General features: G+C 44.5%; 1 protein-coding gene across 1 annotated transcript in view; it reads left to right on the top strand.

Moving 5' to 3' along the window:
- NSF (N-ethylmaleimide sensitive factor, vesicle fusing ATPase) overlaps positions 1-21,454 on the top strand; it is a 174,202-nt gene that overhangs the window by 98,583 nt on the left and 54,165 nt on the right. The window contains exons 12-15 of the mRNA XM_065422448.1: positions 1,065-1,252; positions 17,041-17,136; positions 17,866-18,022; positions 20,411-20,544. Of these exons, the coding sequence (XP_065278520.1) occupies positions 1,065-1,252; positions 17,041-17,136; positions 17,866-18,022; positions 20,411-20,544 (575 nt within the window). The remainder of the gene's footprint in view (positions 1-1,064; positions 1,253-17,040; positions 17,137-17,865; positions 18,023-20,410; positions 20,545-21,454) is intronic.

Genomic DNA, 21,454 nt, shown 5'->3' with positions numbered 1-21,454 from the left:
AGGAGCTGGCAGGCTCCCTACCCAGCTCCGCGCAGCTCCCTGGAAGCAGCTGGCATGTCCCTGCAGCTCCTAGGGGGAGGGAAGGCCAGGGGGCTCCGCATGCTGCCCCCGCCACGAGCTCCAGCTCTGCAGCATCTATTGGCTGGGAACCACAGCCAATGGGAGCTGCGGGGCTGGGACCTGCATATAGGGGCAGCACACAGAGCCCCCTGGGCCCTCCATCTTGGAGCTGCAGGGACATGCCGGCTGCTTCTGGGGAGCCCTCCCCATAAGGTAAGCGCTGCCCTGCACCCCAGCCCCTGACACAGCCTGAGCCCCCTCCCACACCCAAACTGCTGCTGCAGGCCTTGCAGCCTTAATTATAGCCCAAACTCCCCTGCTTGCCCATAGCCCCACCAAATGCATGACTTTCACTCTGGGCTGCAGGAATGCATGAGGCCAGCCTGCCTGCATGTGTGACATGTGGCAGCTGGGATTCAGGAATTGAATACAGGAGTTCCTTCTCTGCCAGTGCCTTGCTGCATGACCAAGTCACTTAAATCTTGTGTGTCATTTTCTCCATCTGTAAATGGGGGATAATTCTAACTAAAGGCTTGTTAGACTTAGTTTGCAGCAAGCTGGGATGTGACTCTACCCTGCACTAGCTTGCTGCACGCTAAGTGTCTGTGTGGACTTTGCTGCTGCACAAGAAGAATTCTGTAACGCGCTTTGATCTACCACACTTTGAAATGGCAGTAAATTAACTAGGGAGCTTTTAGTGCACAGCAGCAGGGTGCACATGGGTATCTAGTGTGGGATACATTCACACCCTCGCTTGCCGCGAACTAAGTGGTCATGTCCACAAGTCCTAGTCACGGGGGCTGAGATGTCATTAATGTTTTTTGAGGTTCTCTGATAAGTCATTGTGAAGTATTCTTCTACGTACATGAATGGAGGCTGCTCATGGAGCAATCACCTGCATGCTGGAGCTGTAAGGAGAGGCTGCCAGTAACACTGTTGTTCTGAAGTTGCTGCTTTGAGACAGCAGAGGACAAGGACTGACACTTTCTGTTTACAATTCTCAGGTTTACCAGATGAGAAGGGCCGACTTCAGATTCTTCATATCCACACAGCCAGGATGCGGGAACACGAGCTGTTGTCTGAAGATGTAGATATTAAAGAATTGTCTGTGGAGACCAAAAACTTCAGTGGTGCTGAATTAGAGGGTCTGGTGCGAGCAGCACAGTCTACTGCTATGAACAGACACATAAAGGTCAGTCACGGTTTCCCCCACCCAGGAAATAGACAAAAGGAATGGCTGTGAAATTGGTTCACCTGTATGATGTTTTTTGTTCTGGGTGTATAATGGAGCCTCTACATACCTCAGGAGTTGGGCTCTCACATGGATTCCAAGCTATGAACATGTAATTGTTTTTCATGTGGACAAAATATGTCCATTTCTCCATCTCCTGCATGTGTCCCCTAAATGCCGACCATGCGGCCCTGAATGAACATGCAAGAGAACTGGCGTAGTGATGAATCAGGTGCATCAACAGATTCATAAAAAGGTTGAAAGGAAAGCGGTTAACCAATTACAGTGGTTTGGAGGCAAGGTGTTGTGTGTGTTTGAATAATCTTTGGGACTTGTGGAAGTTCTTCAGTGTGTATCAGGGTGGATCCCCTAGTAGATGCCCATGTGCCTCATGGGCATGAGTTCAGTCTTTTGAATAGCAGTGTTCTTCACAGCCGCGCACATGCCCGGTATCATCTTGTGCCCCATGTGAGGGCAATAAGGGGCAGAGGGGTCGTGACCCCCTATTGGTTCTGTCTTACCGCCCCAGCAGCAAGGTGAACCTAGAGAGTATGTGACCTGTTACTTTCTTCAGAGCTTTAAAAATGTGTTTTTCATAATTTTGGTGAAAAACTTCATCTTCTCCACTGGTTTAAACTGGATGTTAAAAACACACCCTCACACACCCCAAAAACATTTCTTGGCAGCCCCCCTCCAGTGCACAGCCTGGTGAGGCACTATTTGCCAATTCCCATACCTTAGGGCAGACTCTAAGGCATCAGGGATCAAACCTTGACCCCTGTGATTGCCTAATCCCCCTCACAGACAGACGTCGTTTCGATGCCTGTTCTACTTGGGATAGAGCCATATCCTGGACATGTGCTCTGCTTGCCAGTGCTCGGCATGCTGGTCTTTCTTTATGAGGACTTGCAAGTCCACGGCCGTACGCTACATCTGCTAGAGCCGTCCATGCGGATCACTTCTGACCCAGAAGAAACACTAATGGGCAGACCAGAGCCAAAGAAGAAATGAGTCAGTGCTTCCTCAACCAGACACGATACTCCTGGATCTTGAGGGAATGCAGCGTTGAAGAAGCTGCGGACATCTCTGACACAGACTGCTTTGGCACTGGCTACCTCAGCACAGCTCCAAGCACCCCACCCCCCCAAAAGGAGGACTCTAAACATCACTCTGCTGAGGCAAAGCCTCCAAATTCTCTGAAGATCCCATGTCTGAAGAGACAAGCATATTTGCAGGTACGGTGTGCAGGAAAGAAGGCAGGTTACTGATTCGGTTCTGACTACAGCAGTGGTACTGGTGGCCAAGCCCATCAAGGGTCTGAGTTACACCCTAGCGAAAGAACCAGAGAGATCCTGTGCACTGAAGCAGCAGCTGGCACCGGTGCCACTTCATCCTATGACCCAGCTGTTTGAGGAAGCGCGTACTACTTATCACCCTCACCAGCCTACTTGCTTTCACCAGCATTGCGTAGGAATCCCTCTCCCCGACCTACTGAGAACAGCCACAAGGGACTTTCTGGAGGCCACGTGTTCCGTGCCCCATCCCAAGCAAGACATGAGTAGCACTGGGCTGGCACAATCTTAACCTGGCAAGTAACCTTACAGCATGCGGCCTTGGCTATGTTGGCTGTATTGGGAACCATCATTTCATATAGCCTGGAGCAGGTCCCTCTCCCACACATCAAGGAAGAGGAAGAGATCCTGCTCCCCAGAGGCATCCTTAGCTAGACCACCCACTCAGAGCCAGATGTTGGCCTCCAGCAACAGGTGACAACAGAAGAGAAGCGGCAACCTCTGTGTCCACCTAAGGAATGATCATCTCCTAGGGAGATAGTGACACTGGCACCAGCACCAGCAATCAATGACTGCAGGGCTTTCCAAGACTTCCTGTCTCAAATCACAGAAACCCTGGGCGTTGAAATCACAGTAATCCAAGAAAAGGTCAACAAGTTTTTCGATTTACTGAGCTCTACAGCCTCAGTCAGAATCTCTCTCCTAATCAATCAATGGGGGCATACTCGAGCTGGCAAAGGGACAGTGGAGGATACCAACCACTCTGTCCCCACATCTAAATGAGTGTAATAGAGGAACCAGATGCCTCCAAAGGGCTTTTAACACTTTTATACACACCCAATTCTAGGATGCCCATAAAGAAAAGGACCCTGAAAACTACCTCTGGGTGCAAGGCACATTCCTTCACCTTGTTGCAGTTCTGCATTGTAAACTACCAGGCGTTGTTTGTGGAATATTACTTTCTCACCAGGACAAAGTCACTCCCTTCCTGTCCAAAAAAGCATAAGAGAAGAGGGAGGAACTGAAAGAGATTGTAAAAGAGGACCAGATGGTGGCTAGAGCAGCATTGCAAGCAGCCATGGATGTGTCCTAGAGTATTAGGGATGCATGCTGGAGCAGCCAAGATGGTTATGAGGTCAGTGCCTCTGCCATCACCATGAAGAGGTCCTCATGGCTGCCAGTACTGGGCATCCCAAAAGAGGTAGAATCATAGAATATCAGGGTTGGAAGGAACCTCAGGAGGTCATCTAGTCCAACCCCCTGCTCAAAGCAGGACCAACCCCAACTAAATCATCCCAGCCAGGGCTCTGTCAAGCCTGACCTTAAAAACCTCCAAGGAAGGAGATTCCACCATCTCCCTAGGTAACCCATTCCAGTGCTTCACCACCCTCCTAGTGAAAAAGTTTTTCCTAATATCCAACCTAAACCTCCCCCACTGCAACTTGAGACCATTGCTTCTTGTTCTGTCATCTGCCACCACTGAGAACTTCTGAGCTCCATCCTCTTTGGAACCCCCCTTCAGATAGTTGAAGGCTGCTATCAAATCCCCCCCTCACTCTTCTCTTCTGCAGACTAAATACGCCCAATTTCCTCAGCCTCTCCTCATAAGTCATGTGTCCCAGCCCCCTAATCATTTTCACTGCCCTCCGCTGGACTTTCTCCAATTTGTCCACATCCCTTCTGTAGTGGGGGGACCAAAACTGGATGCAGTACTCCAGGTGTGGCCTCACCAGTGCCAAATAGAGGGGAATAATCACTTCCCTTGATCTGCTGGCAGTGCTCCTACTAATACAGCCCAATATGCCATTGGCTTTCTTGGCAACAAGAGCACACTTCTGACTCATATCCAGCTTCTCGTCCATTGTAATCCCCAGGTCCTTTTCTGCAGAACTGCTGCTTAGCCAGTTGGTCCCCAGCCTGTAGCAGTGCATGGGATTCTTCCGTCCTAAGTGCAGAAGTCGGGTCTTTTCCTTGTTGAACCTCATCAGATTTCTTTTGGCCCAATCCTCCAATTTGTCTAGGTCACTCTGAACCCTATCCCTACCCTCCAGCATATCTACCTCTACCCCCAGCTTAGTGTCATCTGCAAACTTGCTGAGGGCGCAATCAATCCCATCATCCAGATCATTATTAAAGATGTTGAACAAAACTGGCCCCAGGACTGACTCCTGGGGCACTCCGCTTGATACCGGCTGCCAACTAGACATCAAGCCATTGATCACTACCCGTTGAGCCCGAGAATTTAGCCAGCTTTCTATCCACCTTACAGTCCATTCATCCAATCCATACTTTTTTAACTTGCTGGCAAGAATATTGTGGGAGACCGTATCAAAAGCTTTGCTAATGTCAAAATATATCACATTCACCGCTTTCCCCATATCCACGGAGCCAGTTATCTCATCATAGAAGGCAATCAGGTTGGTCAGGCATGACTTGCCCTTGGTGAATCCATGTTGACTGTTCCTGATCATCTTCCTCTCCTCCAAGTGCTTCCAAATGGATTCCTTGAGGACCTGCTCCCTGAATTCTTTATTCTTTATGAATTGGTTGAGTTTGGATGGCTGGGAACACTGTGTGCCCCCTGCTGATCAGCTTATGGAGCAGCCTAAGTGACAATTGCTTAGATACTCGCCCTCTTCCCACCCTCCTTCCTGGAGAAGAAGCACACTGAGGCCAGTATGGCCTCTCCAAACAGGGCACACTTTACATTCCATGTGAGCAGCAGCTCCTAGGCAGTAGGAAGGATGTTAAGGAAGAAGTTCCAGCCCTCAACTCTGTCTCTCTTATGACCGATTAGGGACATGTTTTTGTCTAACTATGAACTCCGTTTTGTCTTGCCACGTTGTTTCAGGAGCTCCACTTTGGAGTCTGAGCTTTGTTACACTGCAGCCTCCATTGTGGACTAAAGCATCTATTTTGTAGTAAGTCGGAGCTTGACACCTAGTCTAAAAAGCTAAGTCGGAGCAATTTAGGGCCATCGGCTACGGACCTGTCCCCAGGAACAGTGGACTTGGTACAGAGAAGTCTGGCGGGGGGAAGGGGCTGGAGTTCCTCAGCCAGGACAACATGGCCAAAGGGCCAGAGATTCATAGAGTTTAAGACCAGAAGTGACTATTAGATCATGTAGTCTGACCTGCATCGAATCACAGAAATGTAGGGTTGGAAGGGACCTTGAGAAATTATCACATCCAGCCCCCTGCACTGTGGCAGGACCAAGTAAACCTAAATCCCTGACAGGTGTTTGTCTAACATGTTCTTAAAAACCTCCAATGACAGGGAGTCCACAAGTTCTCTTAGAAGCGTATTCTAGAACTTAACTACCCTTATAGTTAGAAAGTTTTTCCTAATATGTAACCTAAATCCCCCTTGCTGCAGATTAAACCCATTACGTTGTGTCCTACTTTTTGTGGATATGGAGAACAGTTGATCCCCATCCATGTTGTAACAGCCCTTGACACTTATCAAGTCCCCTCTGTCTTCTTTTCCCTAAATTAACATGCCCAGTTTTTTTAATCTTTTTTCATAGGTCAGGTTTTCTGAACCTTTAATAATTTTTGTTGCTCTCCTCTGGACTCTCTCCATTATGTCCACATCTTTCCTAAAGTGTGGCACCCAGAACTGGACACAGTACTGCAGTTGAGGGCTCCCTAGTGCTGAGTAGAGCGGGACAAAAACCTTCTGTCTCTTACGTACGACACTCCTGTTAATACACTCCAGTGTGATATTAGCCTTTTTTGCAACTGCATGACATTGTTGACTCGTATTCAGTTTGTGATCCACTATAACCCCTTTCTTTTTCAGCAGTACTATCACCTAGGCAGTTATTTCCCATTTTGTAATAGGGCATTTGATTTTTCCTTCCTAAGTGAAGTACTTTGCACTTATCTTTATTAAATTCCATCTTGTTGATTTCAGAACTATTCTTCAATTTGTCAAGGTCAATTTGAATTCTAATCCTGTCCTCCAAAGTGATTGCCACCCCTCCCAGCTTGCTGTCATCTGCAAATTTCATGAGCATACTCTCCAATTCATTATCTAAGTAATTAATTCAAATATTGAATTGTACCGTAACCAGAACTGGCTCATGTGGGACTCCACTAGATATTTTCCTCCCAGTTTGACAGCAAACCATTGATAACTACTTTTTGAGTATGGTCTTTCAACCAGTTGTGCACCCACCTCATAGTAATTTTATCTAGATTACATTTCCGTAGTCTGCTTATGAGAATGTCATGAGGGAGTGTATCAAAAGTCTTACTAAAATATAGCACATCTGTTGCTTCCCCCCATCCACAAAGTCAATAACCCTGACGAAGGAATTGAGGTTGGAATGGTATGATTTGTTCTCTTGCTCCAATGTACATAAAAGGCAATAAGATGTCGTTCTTTATAGCCTTTGCTAGGTGTAACTCATTCTGTGCCTTAGCCTTTCTGAGTTTGTCCCTACATGCTTGCACTTTTTTTTTTTTTTGGTACTCCTCCTTAGCAGTTCATCCATGTTTCCACTTTTTGTAGGATTCCTTTTTGATTTTCAGGTCATTAAAGAGCTCCTGATTGAACCATATTGGTCTCTTACTATTCTTCTTATCTTTTCTTTCCATTGGGATAGTTTGCAGTTGCGTGTTTTAATACTGTCTCCTTGAGAAACTCCCAACTCTCCTGAACTCCTTTTCCCCTGAGATTTTCTTCCCATGGGACGTCTGAGTCTGTTAAAGCTTTTTAGAAGTCCATTGTCCTTATTCTTCTGCTCTCACCCCTTTCTTTCCTTAGAATCATGAAGTCTCTCATGTCATGATCACAGGTTATCCCTGTACTGAGCCCAATAACTTGTGAGTATATTCAAGGGAGGAAGGCTCGCTGTGAAGGGGGGCAGGCCCCAACCACAAGGGACCCAGACTAAAGAGAGAGGAGGACCAAAGAGCTGCCTAGCTTATGGAAGCTGACAAAACCCAGGACTCATAGGAGGTGTGAGATCAGACAAAGGGTGGACTGTGTTCAGTATTAATTGTTTTCTTCAAAGCTCTATAATTCTTGAGGGCTTTCAAGAGTAAAGTGTTTGTGGTTAAGACATCCAGTTGCTAAGCCTGAATTCTTCACTGGCCTGCCATGTTGTCCTGAAAGGGTTAATCAAGAAGCTCAGAATGCCCACAGCAGCTGGGGACTCGGAGGACTTTGGCACTGAATCAAAGGTCCATATCCCAAGGAAGGGGGCAGGCACGAGATCTGCACCTCGGAGTGTGCTTTGGAGACCTAACGCTAGGAATAGAGCCTCAGTTCTGCCCAGAGCCAGTGGGGCGTTGGAACATATGAGCTACCGCAGTTGGATCCTCTCACAACAGACTGGTGTCCTTCCAGAGGCAGACAGGGCCAAGATGTGACATCCTGTGTTAGGCCTGTATCACACCATTTCCACACATCTGAAGGAGGCCTGGGCTGGAGTCTCTTTAGATCTTATCAGCACTTTGTCAGCGTGTGACATAAGGCATTGCCTCCTTCCCATGGCTGGGCACAGCTCAGAGATAAATTCCAGAACCAAGACTGATATGAACCAATTCTTTGACATGCCATTGAGCATAATGGCATGAGAGCTTTCCCTCACTTGGGGCCTGCAGAGCACCCCACCAACTCTCACTGGACTTAGCAGAACTTGCAGATGAGAAATGGCTGTAAAATGCTATCAGAGGGCTCCATGTTATTTGTGTGTCACTGATTCAATAATCAAATGGTTTCAGTCTACAAGGAAGAAAGTTGTCCCCTCCACCATCCCCACCAACTGTCAGATCTGTAGACTCCAGTGGGATCTGAGACACAAGCTGGCTTCTTTCTTCCTTGTGCACCATCAGTAGTAAAGGTTCCAGAGGCTAGGCTAGGCCCTCAGAGACATCTGTGCAGTCCTGGTGACTGTGGATTTGCACAAGTGTAACTGTGATAGCAACTTAGTAAACAATTCTGATGATGCCCAAGAAGAAGTGGAATCCAGCCCACTTCCCCACAGTTGTACTGTTCTTACAAGTATAAAAAGTGGTAAAAGCTTACTGTAGTCATTAAAATCAGCAGATTCCTTTTGCATAGGGTGATACCATTTCAGAGCAGAACCACACTTGAATGCTGCCTAAGTGCATATAGAGCTCTGCAGCATCCATAATGTTTTTTATAAATGGTCTCCTCATATAGGATTTCAGAATGGAAGGAGGATGTCCTGCTCTGACAGTGTTTGTGATTTATGAAGGTCGTTCTGCGTTTAACTAGAGAGGTGATAAGTACCGTGAAATGTCAGCTTCAGGAGGTACGGAGATTAACCAAAATGTAAAAAGCACCATTTGATATTTGATAGTGTTGAAATACAGATTTATTAGCTCATACAGGTGTAGGCTGAAAGACACAGACTCTTTGCTCAAGTGACCAAAAGATGGTGTGAATATAATGGAAAGGGGAGGGCCTTTTACATTGACACATACGGCTCTGATTTTTTAGAAGGAAACTAAGGTGTTTAAAAGCCTATTTGCATTCTCTATTCGTATTTTAAGATAACTCAGCCATTTTACACGTAAGCTAAACAAATCCTTTAGTTATTAGCAGGGGAGAGATCTGGGTTGTGTTAGCTAATCATGCATCTCTATTGGAGATGTTGTATTGAATGGGAAAAGAGGCTCCCTCATCCAGTCAGAACAAGCTACGAGCTAAAGACCCACTGAGTGGGTCTTTGAAATTTCAGAGTATAAAAAGCCGTATCAGTCAATTTTTTTAGTGTGAGTGGGTGGGGGTGGGGAGGGAGTGTCAGTGGGTTTCTTCATGTTTGGTGTTGAATTGAGGAGTGGGACAAACTGATGAGGATTCATTGGATCAAACTCATTGGGGGCTTCTCACCAGGAAGAATTCCCTATAGGTTTAGAACCAGTGTAAACTAGCTTGCAATCGGTAACTGTAGAGAATGTTTTAGAAGTGTAGTAGAACCTGCAATTAGCTTTATGACTGCAGAGCATTAAGAGATTAAAAATTTGGGATAGAAAGGACTCATTAGATCATTTAGTCCATTTCCCTCATCAGTATGACTCTAACCCCTGAGACTTGACATGTCAATGTTAAAGTGTAAGGGTGTTGACTAGTTCTTTTTTAGATCAAAAAAGCAAATAATATCAAGCATCTCTTTTTGGACATGTTGTGTTTAAATTTAGTTACTCTTTATCACATGAATATAGCTGACCCAGGCAGTCATCCTTATCCTAGGGCTGAATTACTTAAGTTGTTCAGACCTCTGCACAAGTTCCAGTTGTTCTGATGAGAGTTTCAAATTGTCTCTTCAATTATAACTTTCTAAGGTTCCCTGTGACAGAGTCTGTTTCAGTCTGGCACGTATGCATGTTCTTTGTCAAAGGGTTCTTAAGCTAAGCATTGATAGGCAGAAAGGGAGTATAAATGGTCATTCAAGCAGTAAAAGAGACAAGGTGGGTGAGGTAATATCTTTTGTTGGGCCAACTTCTGTTGTTGAGAGAGACAAGCTTTTGAACTTACAGAGAGCTGCTCTTCAGGTCTGGGAAACTAACTCAAAGCAGTTGGTATTTTTAGAAGGCCTGATCTTCCAGTATCATTTTCTCAGATTCATCTCCCAGAGATGTTTTTCCTGAGCTATTGTCAAGTCTTCTGACCTGTTCACTTTGACAAGTTCACCTATTGTTCAGAGACACTTAAAAGGCAGTTAAACCTTCTTGACAGCTCTGACCCCTTCCTCCAGCAAGTTCTCTGCAAACAGCTGGGTTCATCATAACAGGATCAATGCTTAGTGAAAAGTCTAAGTAGCATAGTCAGGCCTGTGTAAGGTTCACTCACGGTCAGACCAGTGTAAAAATCTGTGCGCTTATCATTGCCATTCCAAGCAGAATGAAAGCTGCAATCCCGTCTCCTCTCTCCCTGTAGAAAGAACTTGCTGGAGTCAGATGCAAAGCTCCTCAATAAGGGGAGTTTGAAGGTTCTGATTTCCTTTTGGAACTATAATGTTGGAGCTGAGCATCCACAATTCTGGCTAAAATCAATGTGTGTTCCGGCATTTTTACCTGATCTAATCATTTTCTCTGTACGCTCTGCAGTTGTCGTGAGCTTGGCGGTAGCTGGTGTAATGATCATGTAATTGTTCAGGGATGGAGGACATTTTTAATATTTCTGATGACTGTGCTAGAGTTACTCCCTGATAGCATCAACAGTGCTACATAGAGTGAGACTTAAGTGCACATGCATTTCACAAAATACCATGTAAGGTGAAATCTACCAAGGAGACTAATTCAGACAAGAACAATCTCAACTTAATACATATTACTACAAATATTTTTGATGCATAAAATTACCCAGACCCGTTGATCTCTTGCTTTAAATCATATGCTTATGTTTTGCTGCACCTTTCTGACTTGTCAACCTCGCTTAATTTCTTCATGCAAAGAAAGTATTGTAAGACTAAAATGAGATGGCAGAGCGAAAGAACTGCATCTTCTGTGCATATGGGGTGAGGTTTTGCTGCTTCACCACAATACAGGAAAATCAATCTGACTTTTGCACTGCCAAGAAGAGACCTTCACTACAGTTGTTTTATAGAGACATTACTGCAGATTTATCGCATCTGTTCACCTGCCTCCATGTTGTTAAGTGCCAGGTTAGAAAGAGGCTGATGTCTTGCTCAGTACCATCAGTTAGTGAAACTGATTTGTTGCTACGAGGCATTAGCAACTTCTCTCTTCCTTTTCTCTCTCAGTGGTCCAGATGGGATCAGTCCAGTGCCTCAGGATGTATCTTATCCCTTTGCCAGTGAAACAGCTTCCTTAAACTCTTATTTCATCACCACATAGTTAAAGCCTTTTAACTCCTTGAACCCCTACGAGGGATGGGGGTTGTAGGTACTTCAGTGTATTCTATTCAGGCCAGCCTGTGTGTCCATGTGGAGAGGGCTGCAGAGTTATATGTGGTTTTTTATTAACTTGGTTGGAAAATAGATGCCAGTGGAAGTATTTGGAAAGTCAATCAGAAAAAAAATGACATAGTGGATGAATAGAAAAGCCTTTGGCCAGTCTTTTGGAAGTACACACACGATAGCTGCCCAGCAACACGCTCATATTCATAACTAAACGTCAGGTATTTGCTACTTAGAATTTCTCTTTCAAAACGTAGTACTTTTGAATAATTGTTGATTTCTTTTTGCCTAAACAATTTGCAGTAGAATGGTGTGCCTAAATATTCTGTACCTATATTATTTTATTGCACAACATAAAATAGAGAGCAAACGTTACATACTGGGTGGAATTTTCAAAAACACCTGAATAATTTAGGAGCACAAGTTCATTTAAAATCAGTGTGACTTGTGCTTTTAAGTCACTTAAGCTCTTTGGAAAATCTCCCTCAATGTGTTTGTTAAAACCATTGAAGTTATAAACAGTAAAAGCAGTGACTAGAAGGGAAGACCTAATGCCCTGCTTTTGGAATTTGCTGAGGAGAAGTATCCATAGAATGTATTAATTGGGCACACCATCTGCCTTTGCTTTCTGCTGCATTGTAGAAGGCTAACCAACCCCTCCTGAAGGTTCACTAACTTAGTATGCTTGATAGCAGCTGGACCTCTTTGAAGTTAAATTGTGAAATCTGAGTTTCTGTTTGCCAAGTTGTGGTAGCCTGTGAATACTCCCTTAAACTGCAATACAGGATTGAGTTATGGGGCTTTTGTCAGCTTGATATTGCTGGAAGAGTGCCTTGCTCTCTTCTGTCCAGCAAGGAGTGAATGCTTTTCTGAAGCCCATGGCAATGCTCAGTTTGTTGGCTGATATTATTAGGCCTACAAAGCAGTTGTCAGGAGCCGGATATGGTGAGCTCCCATTTATCGAGCCCTCTACAATCACCACATAGTAGGACCAGTCAGCAGATGGTAGATTCCAGCACAGTTTTGGGAAGGATCAAATAAGTGGAACTTGTACGCTACCCAGTCACGATCAGGCGGTGTTGGCTGTTGGGAAAAGTCATTGAGAATTGACCTTGTGGATGGTATTGGGTGGCCACTGATGTCTCATGACACAGAACAAAGGTCAGGAGTATAGCACTTCCTCCATTGGGCTGACTGGAACGTGCCGCTACATTTGGCATTGTAGAGGAAATGTTGGTCTTCGGTGAAAGCCCAGGATGCCAGCTGTTCTCCACATGGTAGTTCTTATAGCCACATGGGCTGTGGTGGCTATTGAAATCACTGATGTGGATGGTAGGATGACTGGGTGTTGGTAATGCTGGACATAGCTGTTCCATTGATGGTGACTTGTACATGTTTTTGACTGTCAGATCTCCAATCTCGATGGTGACTGAGTAGGGTTTTGTAATAGGCATGACCTGGATGGAATCCTTAAGGTCATGTTTTACATACATCGCAAGCCCATATTTGGGGTGATGACTAGCAGATACGAGGGCATATCTTGTGATCTTCGATTGTTGGCCTTCACTCTCCAGGTGTGTTTCTTGTAGTACAATGATATCAATGTTTTAAGTCCTCAGGATCATTGCTATGTAATCACACTTTGCGTTAGACTGACCCTTGATGTTGAGCTGTGTAATTTGCAGCAGTGGGCCTATTTGAATGAAGGTTTGGCTCTGACATGGGCCATTATTGCTGTTGTATTTCTGACCGGGAGGCCCCTTAAGGACGTTTGGTTGCCAATTTGATGACATTTGTTGTGCTTTTGCACATAATAGGGGAGACCATGTGAAGGTTGTCATCTTCTCCCCCGCAACAGCATTGCTTGAGTCTTTGAACTCAGCAAGAAGAATAAGGTGGTGTTGAAACTGTGACACACTAGAGTTCACAAGGTCAAGCTGCAAAACCTGGAAGTTCCTTTGTCTTTTAGACAGTGCGGCTCCAGCAGTGTACAAATCACCTCAAGTAAGTACAGATGCTATCTCTGCACAGTTAATTTCCAACTCCTGTGTGCTGATGGATTAAAAACATCAGGCAGCAAGTCCACAAATAACATTTTCCTGAGATTTAGTCTAAATCTGCTATGCTGGAGTTAGAATCCATTGCCTCTTGTCCTGCCCTCTGTGACAAGAGAGAACAACTTTTCTCCATCTTTTTTAGAGCAGCTTTTCAAGTATCTGAAGACCGCTATCATTCATGTCCCCCCTTAATCGCCTCTTTTCCAAACTAAACATACCCAGTTCCTTCAGCCTTTGCTCGTATGGCTGCATTCCATCCCTTTGATCATCTTTGTCGCTCGCCTCTGGATCCTTTCCAGTTTCTCTACATCCTTTCTATACATTGGTGACCAAAAATCGACACAGTACTTCAGCTGAGGCCCAACCAGCGGTACTATCACCTCCCGTGATTTACATGCTATCCTCTGTTAATGCAACCTAATATTGCATTTGCTTTTTTTGAAACAGCATCACAGTGTTGGCTATTGTTGAGGTTGTGATCCACTACAATTCCAAGATCCTTCTCAGCAGTGGTGCTGCCAAGCCATGTATCCCCCATTCTGTATTTGTGCATTTTATTTTTCTTCCCTAAGTGTAGCACCTTACATTTGTCTTTTCTGAATTTAATTTTGGTTGTCTATAGCCCAGTTCATCAGTTTATCAAGATCCCTCTGAATTTTTGCTCTTTCCTCCAAAGTGTTGGCAACCACCCTATCTCTCTGTGGTAGGCAAATTTGATCAGTATGCTCTCTGATCAAACATCTAGGTCATTAATAAAAGTGTTAAACAACACTGGACCCAGAACAGATCCCTGCAGAGCCCCACTTGAGACCTCCCTCCAATTTGACATCATTCCGTTAATAATTTCTCTTTGTTTGGGGTTGTTTAACCAATTATGTATGCGCTTCACGGTAGTTACGCCAAGCCTGCATTTCTCCAGTTTACTCATCAGAATATCATGTGGGACTGTTTCAAAAGCCTTGCTGAAGTCCAAGGTATATTATGTCCACCACTTTCCCCCATCCATCAGATCAGTTACCCTGTCAAAGAAGGAAATCAAGTTGGTTTGGCATGACTTGTTCTTAGTAAATCCATAAGGACTCACCCCTTCATCTTCCAGGTATTTGCAAATTGAACGTTTTATACATTGCGCTAGTAGCTTCTCAGGTATCAAGACAGGCTGACTGGTCTATAGTTCCCTGGCTTCTCCTTTCCCCCCTTTTTAAAGATGGGCAGTATGTTAGCCTTTCTCCGGTCTTCCAGCACGTCTCCCGTCATCCATGAGTTTGCAAATATTATTGCCAGTGGCTCCGAGATTTCTTCAGCTAATCCTTTAGCACCTTTGGGTGAAGAGCATCTGGCCCTGCTGGTTTGAATTCATTCAAATTGGTCAGAAGATCTCTGAAGTGTTCTTTACTTATCCCGATTGGCATCCCGTCCCCTTTATTGTCTATGAAAACTTTGCTAGTTGTCCAGTCACATGTTATTTTTTGTGAGAAGACTGAAACAAAGTAGGCATTGAGCAGCTCTGCCTTCTTATCTTCCGTTACCAGCTCATCTTCTCCATTGAGCAGTGGTCCCCCACCATCCATTGGATAAGCTTAGTTCAGTTCTCTTCAAAGGTTCCCGATACAGAGCTCTGGAACCCATCAATCTCTAGTCATACTGTGCCTGGTCTGCGTATGAGCCAGAGGCAATATAAACTTTTCCCAGTTTACCAGTGTACAGCCCGAGTCTCGTAATGCCATCTCTAGGAATCATAGGGGGGTCTGGTCTCCATGGTCCATCCATGACTCTATCTCTCTGCTGACACTCAGTGAGGGAAAACACTCACTGATTGGACTTGTCAGATGTGTCCATCTTGTCTCAGGGTGCACAGACAGAAATTAAACTAAAATACTTACAACACACGCAGTCAACTTACTCTCACTCTGAGAGTTAATGCTACCTTCACAAGTCACAGCATGAGATATATAGGTGGTAATGAGTTTCAGGTACTGTCAAGCACCTTGACTGGATTTGGGCCCGGTGAAAGTCTTTGAATCCCAAATACTAATTTCCTGAGCCATCCAATCACCATGGTGCATTTAAATGTCCTTGTCGACATTGCTAGTGCCTGGTGTAGTAAGGGTCAGAAGTCACTTTCACTGTGAAATATGTTCAGTTTGGAGATAAAGAGTAAAATCTGTTTAAATCCCAAAATAACAAATATAAAACTAAAATCTGATATTATGGGAAATATATAGAAAGGATCACGAAATCTGTCCAAGGTATGTTGTTATAGACACATCTCCCGATAACAGTAAGTAAAATGAAGTTACTGTGTAATGCATCATGATCTTTCAAACTTGACTTGTACTTCACCACTTTATAGGAAAATCATTTTTTCCACGTTTTATTGACTTCTGTCCCTCTTCATACTTACACCTTCTCCTTGTATCTGCGAACCACTGCTCAGGATCTGTAGGCAATTGTGGCAGTAGTAAGAACCAGTTCTTTTATCTATAGCGTGTTAAGACCTGAAAAGTTGCTTTAAATCAACTTATGACTCCTCATTGCTGCCCCGGGCAGTCAAGATTTCTAAGTGCCGTAGACCTATCAACTAATCATGGTCAATGAGTATGGTTTGTACAGCAAGGAGCTGTGCACATTCTGATGAAAAGCTTCTGCAGCCTGTGAAGGCTGTTTCCTGATAATATGTTGACAGTGAGTTAAAATGCACTGCGACTGTAGTGTGGGCAACACAACATGACATACCAGTGTCACCTGTGCAAGCCATTTGTAAGGGGTGAGAAGGGCCCCAGTGTCTCTGCCAGTCTAGGATGTATATACTCCTACTCACTACTTTTTAAAGCTTGCCTGTTAGTTCTTGGGAGGGCTGAATTGAAGGAAATGGGACTCCTTTTTTCACCTGGAATAGGCAATTCTTGATGTGAGGCTATGTGTGAGACTTCCCAGCTGGGTTCAGCTCTTCTAAACCGTATTAATAGAGCCATTTTTAGGAAGGCAGTCTGATCCTAAATTAAAATGGGCTGTCAAGTATGGTTCATCTGATGTAAATATAGGAAAAGCAGCAAGAAATCAAACATTTAGGGTTTTAAAATGCCCACGTAAAGACAGTTCTTGAGGGGTTGGGTGGGAGCATGGTCAGAGTGGAGAAGTGGGAGCCAGGAACTCCAGGACTACATCTTGTGAAGTGATGAACACCCTGCAGGATCAGGCCCTTAAACTGCATCCCTCCGTTTCCCACCCTGTAAAATGTTAATATTAATGCTTCACAACCTGACATGGATGTGAGAACTAGCTAATGGCCGTGATTCACACTGGAGATGAAAACTACTCCAGGAGTACTCAATATCTGTGTATGAAATGTGTTGTTAAAGAAGATTTCTTTAGGTTTTATTGGTGTATAATTAACTACAGAATCACAATCCTAGGACTACAGAGGATGATGTTCAACACCGTCCTTGAGATAACTTGTATTCTCAGACTGTATGTTAACCCATTTCCTTGTAATTTAATTAGGCCACCACCAAAGTGGAAGTGAATATGGAGACGGCAGAGTGTCTGCGTGTAACAAGGGGAGACTTCTTAGCCTCTCTGGACAATGATATCAAGCCGGTGAGTGGGACCTATTTAATTCATATAGTAAAGCAGTGCGCGCAGGAGAAGAACACGTGCTTCCTTAATCAACGAATACAGTAACCACTTCAGATCTGTGCACATGCACAAATGTAATGTTGCAGCATGACTTTTGAGATCATTTCTGTGGCTTAATACAATTGAATACTGTTCAACAGGAATGAACTGAGACTGTCTCTTTCCCATCATTTTAGGGCTCTATTCTGCAGCCTCTCTGCTCATGGGAAGAGTTAAATAGAGTGATTGCAAGAGCGGGCCTTTCACTTTGCAGTACCCGCTAGTTGGTCTTTAGCCTAATCTCATTGAAATCAATGAGAAATTTTACATTGAATTCAGTGGCAGGAGGATTAGGGCTCTGATGAAGAGAACTTGATATCTTTTAGTAAAGTGTAGATGATTTCAGAACCTAATGGTAATTTACATAGGGATAGATGATGATATTGTATTTGATTACAGAGGTTACCATATGCTAAATAGGCACTAACATCTTATTTTATGGTCCTTTAGGACAACCTGTACTACATCACTGGTAAATCTGATTTAACTGCTCACTCAACTAAAATGTGTACCAAAATCTCTCCTAATTGTATTGAAAAAGCTCACCACAGCATCTGTCTCTCTAGTTTTGTCTCCTGGCCCATGCTATGTTTTCCTTTGATCAAACAAAACTCACTACTGAGAATAATTTTTTCATCTTACGAAACACAGGCATTTGGAACGAACCAGGAGGATTATGCAAGTTACATCATGAATGGCATTATCCAGTGGGGAGACCCTGTAACAAGGGTGCTGGAAGATGGAGAATTGCTTGTCCAGCAAACCAAAAACAGCGACCGCACTCCGCTGGTTAGCGTTCTTTTAGAAGGTGAGTTTAGGGGTACTAATGTCTGAAAGTGAGTAACACACACAATCTAGTCTGCGCAGTTATCACATACAAGTACTTGGATTAGGCATCCAGTAGTGTGTGAAGTCCACTTATCAGAAAGAAAAGTATCATTAGTACCTGGCAAAATGACTAGATGAATGAATGTTGCATCAGATATTAAAACAGGTTTATCTGGTTCTGAGGGAGAGTGGGACATTGTCCATCGTATGCCTGCTCTTGGAACACTAGAGCGGGGTGAATAATTTGTAACTAATAACCTGTTTGATCGGTTTTGACTTTGAATTGATTTGATACCTTGAATAGAGGGGAATTGATTGGTACTGGTGAGGCCACATCTGGAGTTCTGCATCCAGTTTTGGGCCCCCCACTACAGGAAGGATGTGGACAAATTGGAGAGAGTCCAGCGGAGGGCAACGAAAATGATTAGGGGGCCGAGGCACATGACTTATGAGGAGAGGCTGAGGGAACTGGGCTTGTTTAGTCTGCAGAAGAGATGAGTGAGAGGGGATTTGATAGCAGCCTTCAACTACCTGAAAGGGGGGGGGGGGTTCCAAAGAGGATGGAACTTGGCTGTTCTCAGTGGTGGCAGATGACAGAACAAGGAGCAATGGTCTCAAGTTGCAGTGGGGGAGGTCTAGGTGGGTGTGACGGGGCAAGGCCAGATTGCTATAGTAAAATAGTGAGGAACAGGTATGTTAGCCCCAGGCTAAACAAATCCCTGGTACATGGTAACCAACTGGCAGTTGCTCCAGGTTAATCAAGACACCTAGGGCCAATTAAGATCCTTCTAGAAAGCAGTGGAGATAGCTAGGTTGATCGGGACACCTGAAGCCAATCAAGGGCTGGCTGGAACTAGTTAAAAGCCTCCCAGTTAGTCAGTGAGGCATGCGTATCAGGAGCGGTAGGAGGAAGCCATGCTGTTGGAGGAACTAAGCAGTACAAATTCATATCAAGCGCAAGGAAGGAGGCCCTGAGGTAACCGTGAAGGAGATATTGAGTGGGGGCTGCTGTTGGGAAGTAGCCCAGGAAATTGTACACATCCTATTTCCAAAAAGTCAGCTACCATAGCTGCTACTATTAGGGTCCCTGGGCTGGAGCCCGGAGTAGAGGGTGGGCCCGGGCTCCCCCCCTCCCCTCCCCAATTAATCACTGAAACTGGGAGACAACAGAGACTGTGCGAGGGAGGATAGCTTCTCCTCACCTCCCTTGCTGGCTTATGATGAAAATGGCTCAGTAAGCTGTGACCCTTGCTTCTAGAGAGAGGAGGGCTACGTGGATGGTCACAGTGAGCCTCTGAGGCTAGTGAAATCTGCCAGGAAACGCGGGACCCACGGAGACAAATACGGAGCTTTGTCACATGGGATATTAGGAAACACTATTTCACTAGGAGGGTGGTGAAGCACTGGAATGGGTTGCCTAGGGAGGTGGTGGAATCTCCATCCTTAGAGGTTTTTAAGGCTTGGCTTGACAAAGCCCTGGCTGGGATGATTTAGTTGGGGTTGGTCCTGCTTTGAGCAGGGGATTGGACTAGATGACCTCCTGAGGTCTCTTCCAACCCTAATCTATGATTCTATGATGTTACTTGAAGTTATTCACTGAGTAGCTCCTGAGAGTAAGTCTTTAGTTTGTTGCTTATTCGTGAGCAGTTTGTTGCTAGTGTGTGACACCTACATTTTGTATTATTAGTTCATTTGGTTGGGCAAATATGTTATGATGTATGTTCTGTTTTTGATACCTGGTTGAATTTGGTTTCTGGTGTGAGTTTCCAGTTACAAATTCCACTTTTGCCTTCCACAAGTATTTTCCACATTTACACAGAATTCCTGCTAGCCATCTCGTTTGCAAAATCCAAGCAAATGTGTCCAGTGTTTTGCGGTAGTCAGCCAGCTCAATAAGATATGTAGCATCTTTTTGGTTCTTGGGTTTTTTTGCAAGTCGCACTCCTTCGAGTCCAAATAGTCTCTGTAAATCAGTTGTTCTCAAACTTTTGTATTGGTGCCCCCTTTCAGCCAGCAAGCCTCTGAGTGTGACACCCCTTAGAAATTAAAAACACTTTTAAAAAATATTTAATGCTATTATAAATGCTGGAGGTGAAGCGGGATTTGGGGTGGATGCTGACAGGTTGCAACCCCCACATAACCTCGTGACCCCTTTTGAGAACCCCTGCTGTAAATGAACCCATTTGGAAAGCAATGCTGTATAGGAACTAAGAAAGGAGAGCAAAGAGTCACTTCAAAAAGTCAGGTCCCTGTGAATAAGATTATTAACTTGCTCAAGTCCATCTAGTTTACCTTGAGCCTTGCAAAATCTATTTTTCCCTCTTTCTGACTTGAATCTCTTGTATCTCCTTGTATCTCTTCCTTCCAGGTCCCCCACATAGTGGAAAGACTGCCTTGGCAGCAAAGATTGCAGAAGAATCCAACTTTCCATTTATCAAGATCTGTTCTCCTGATAAGACAATTGGCTTTTCTGAAACTGCAAAGTGCCAAGCTATGAAGAAGGTACCGTGGGTATTACTGTAATTTTTCTGAACCTGATTCTTGCGCACTCTGACATGGGATTGAAAAATGACTTTGCCCTAAATTGTGCTCTCCATTCTGAAAGTAGACGTACCCCCCTAGCTCCTCCCCTTCTTCGTAGGCATGCTCTTGTTTAGCAGGCTGGGGGCTATTGACATAGCATTGATCTTATACACTACCATCAGCAATATGGCTGAAATCTGAGCCAACCTCAGTATCTTTTTAACAGAGTGCAAAGTCAAGCACTCAAAAGTTAGGAAATGCCAGAATTAAGGTTGCCTTAATATGGCCCCCTCATGCATATGTGTTATGAGACAGTCTTTAATTACAGCATTGCATACTTTTCCCCCCCACGGGACCCTTGTCTCATTCAGTGCTTTAGGGATGAATCGGGGTTGTGTAACAAAGGGGACTCCTGCCTTTTCTTCTTGCTGAAGTTGGAGGGGTGTAGTGAATAAGATGGGATTTCAGGAATAGAAAGAATGTTCTCATGGTTAAGGCAGTTGAATGCTGCCCTGGCAAATTGGATACCATCTCAGCAATAGAGTTCCTAGGTGAAACACTTAAAGCAAACTTTTAAGAACATAAATATGACCATATTGGGTTAGACCAATGGTCCATCTAGCCCAATATACAGTCTTCCGATAGTGGCCAGTTCCAGATACTTCAGATGAAATGAACAGAACAGGGCAGTTGTCACGTGATCCATCCCCTGTCTTCCAGTCCCAGCTTCTGGCAGTCAGAGGCTTAAGGACACCCAGAGCATGGGCTTGCGTCCCTGACCATCTTGGCTAATAGCCATTGATGGACCTGTCCTCCATGAACTTACCTACTTCCCTTTTGAACCCAGTTATACTTTTCGTCTTGCCAATCGGGATAAGTAAAGAACACT

Source organism: Emys orbicularis, chromosome 25, assembly GCF_028017835.1.
Source record: "Emys orbicularis isolate rEmyOrb1 chromosome 25, rEmyOrb1.hap1, whole genome shotgun sequence".
Lineage (NCBI taxonomy): Eukaryota > Metazoa > Chordata > Testudines > Emydidae > Emys > Emys orbicularis.
This window is presented reverse-complemented; position numbering and strand designations above follow the sequence as displayed.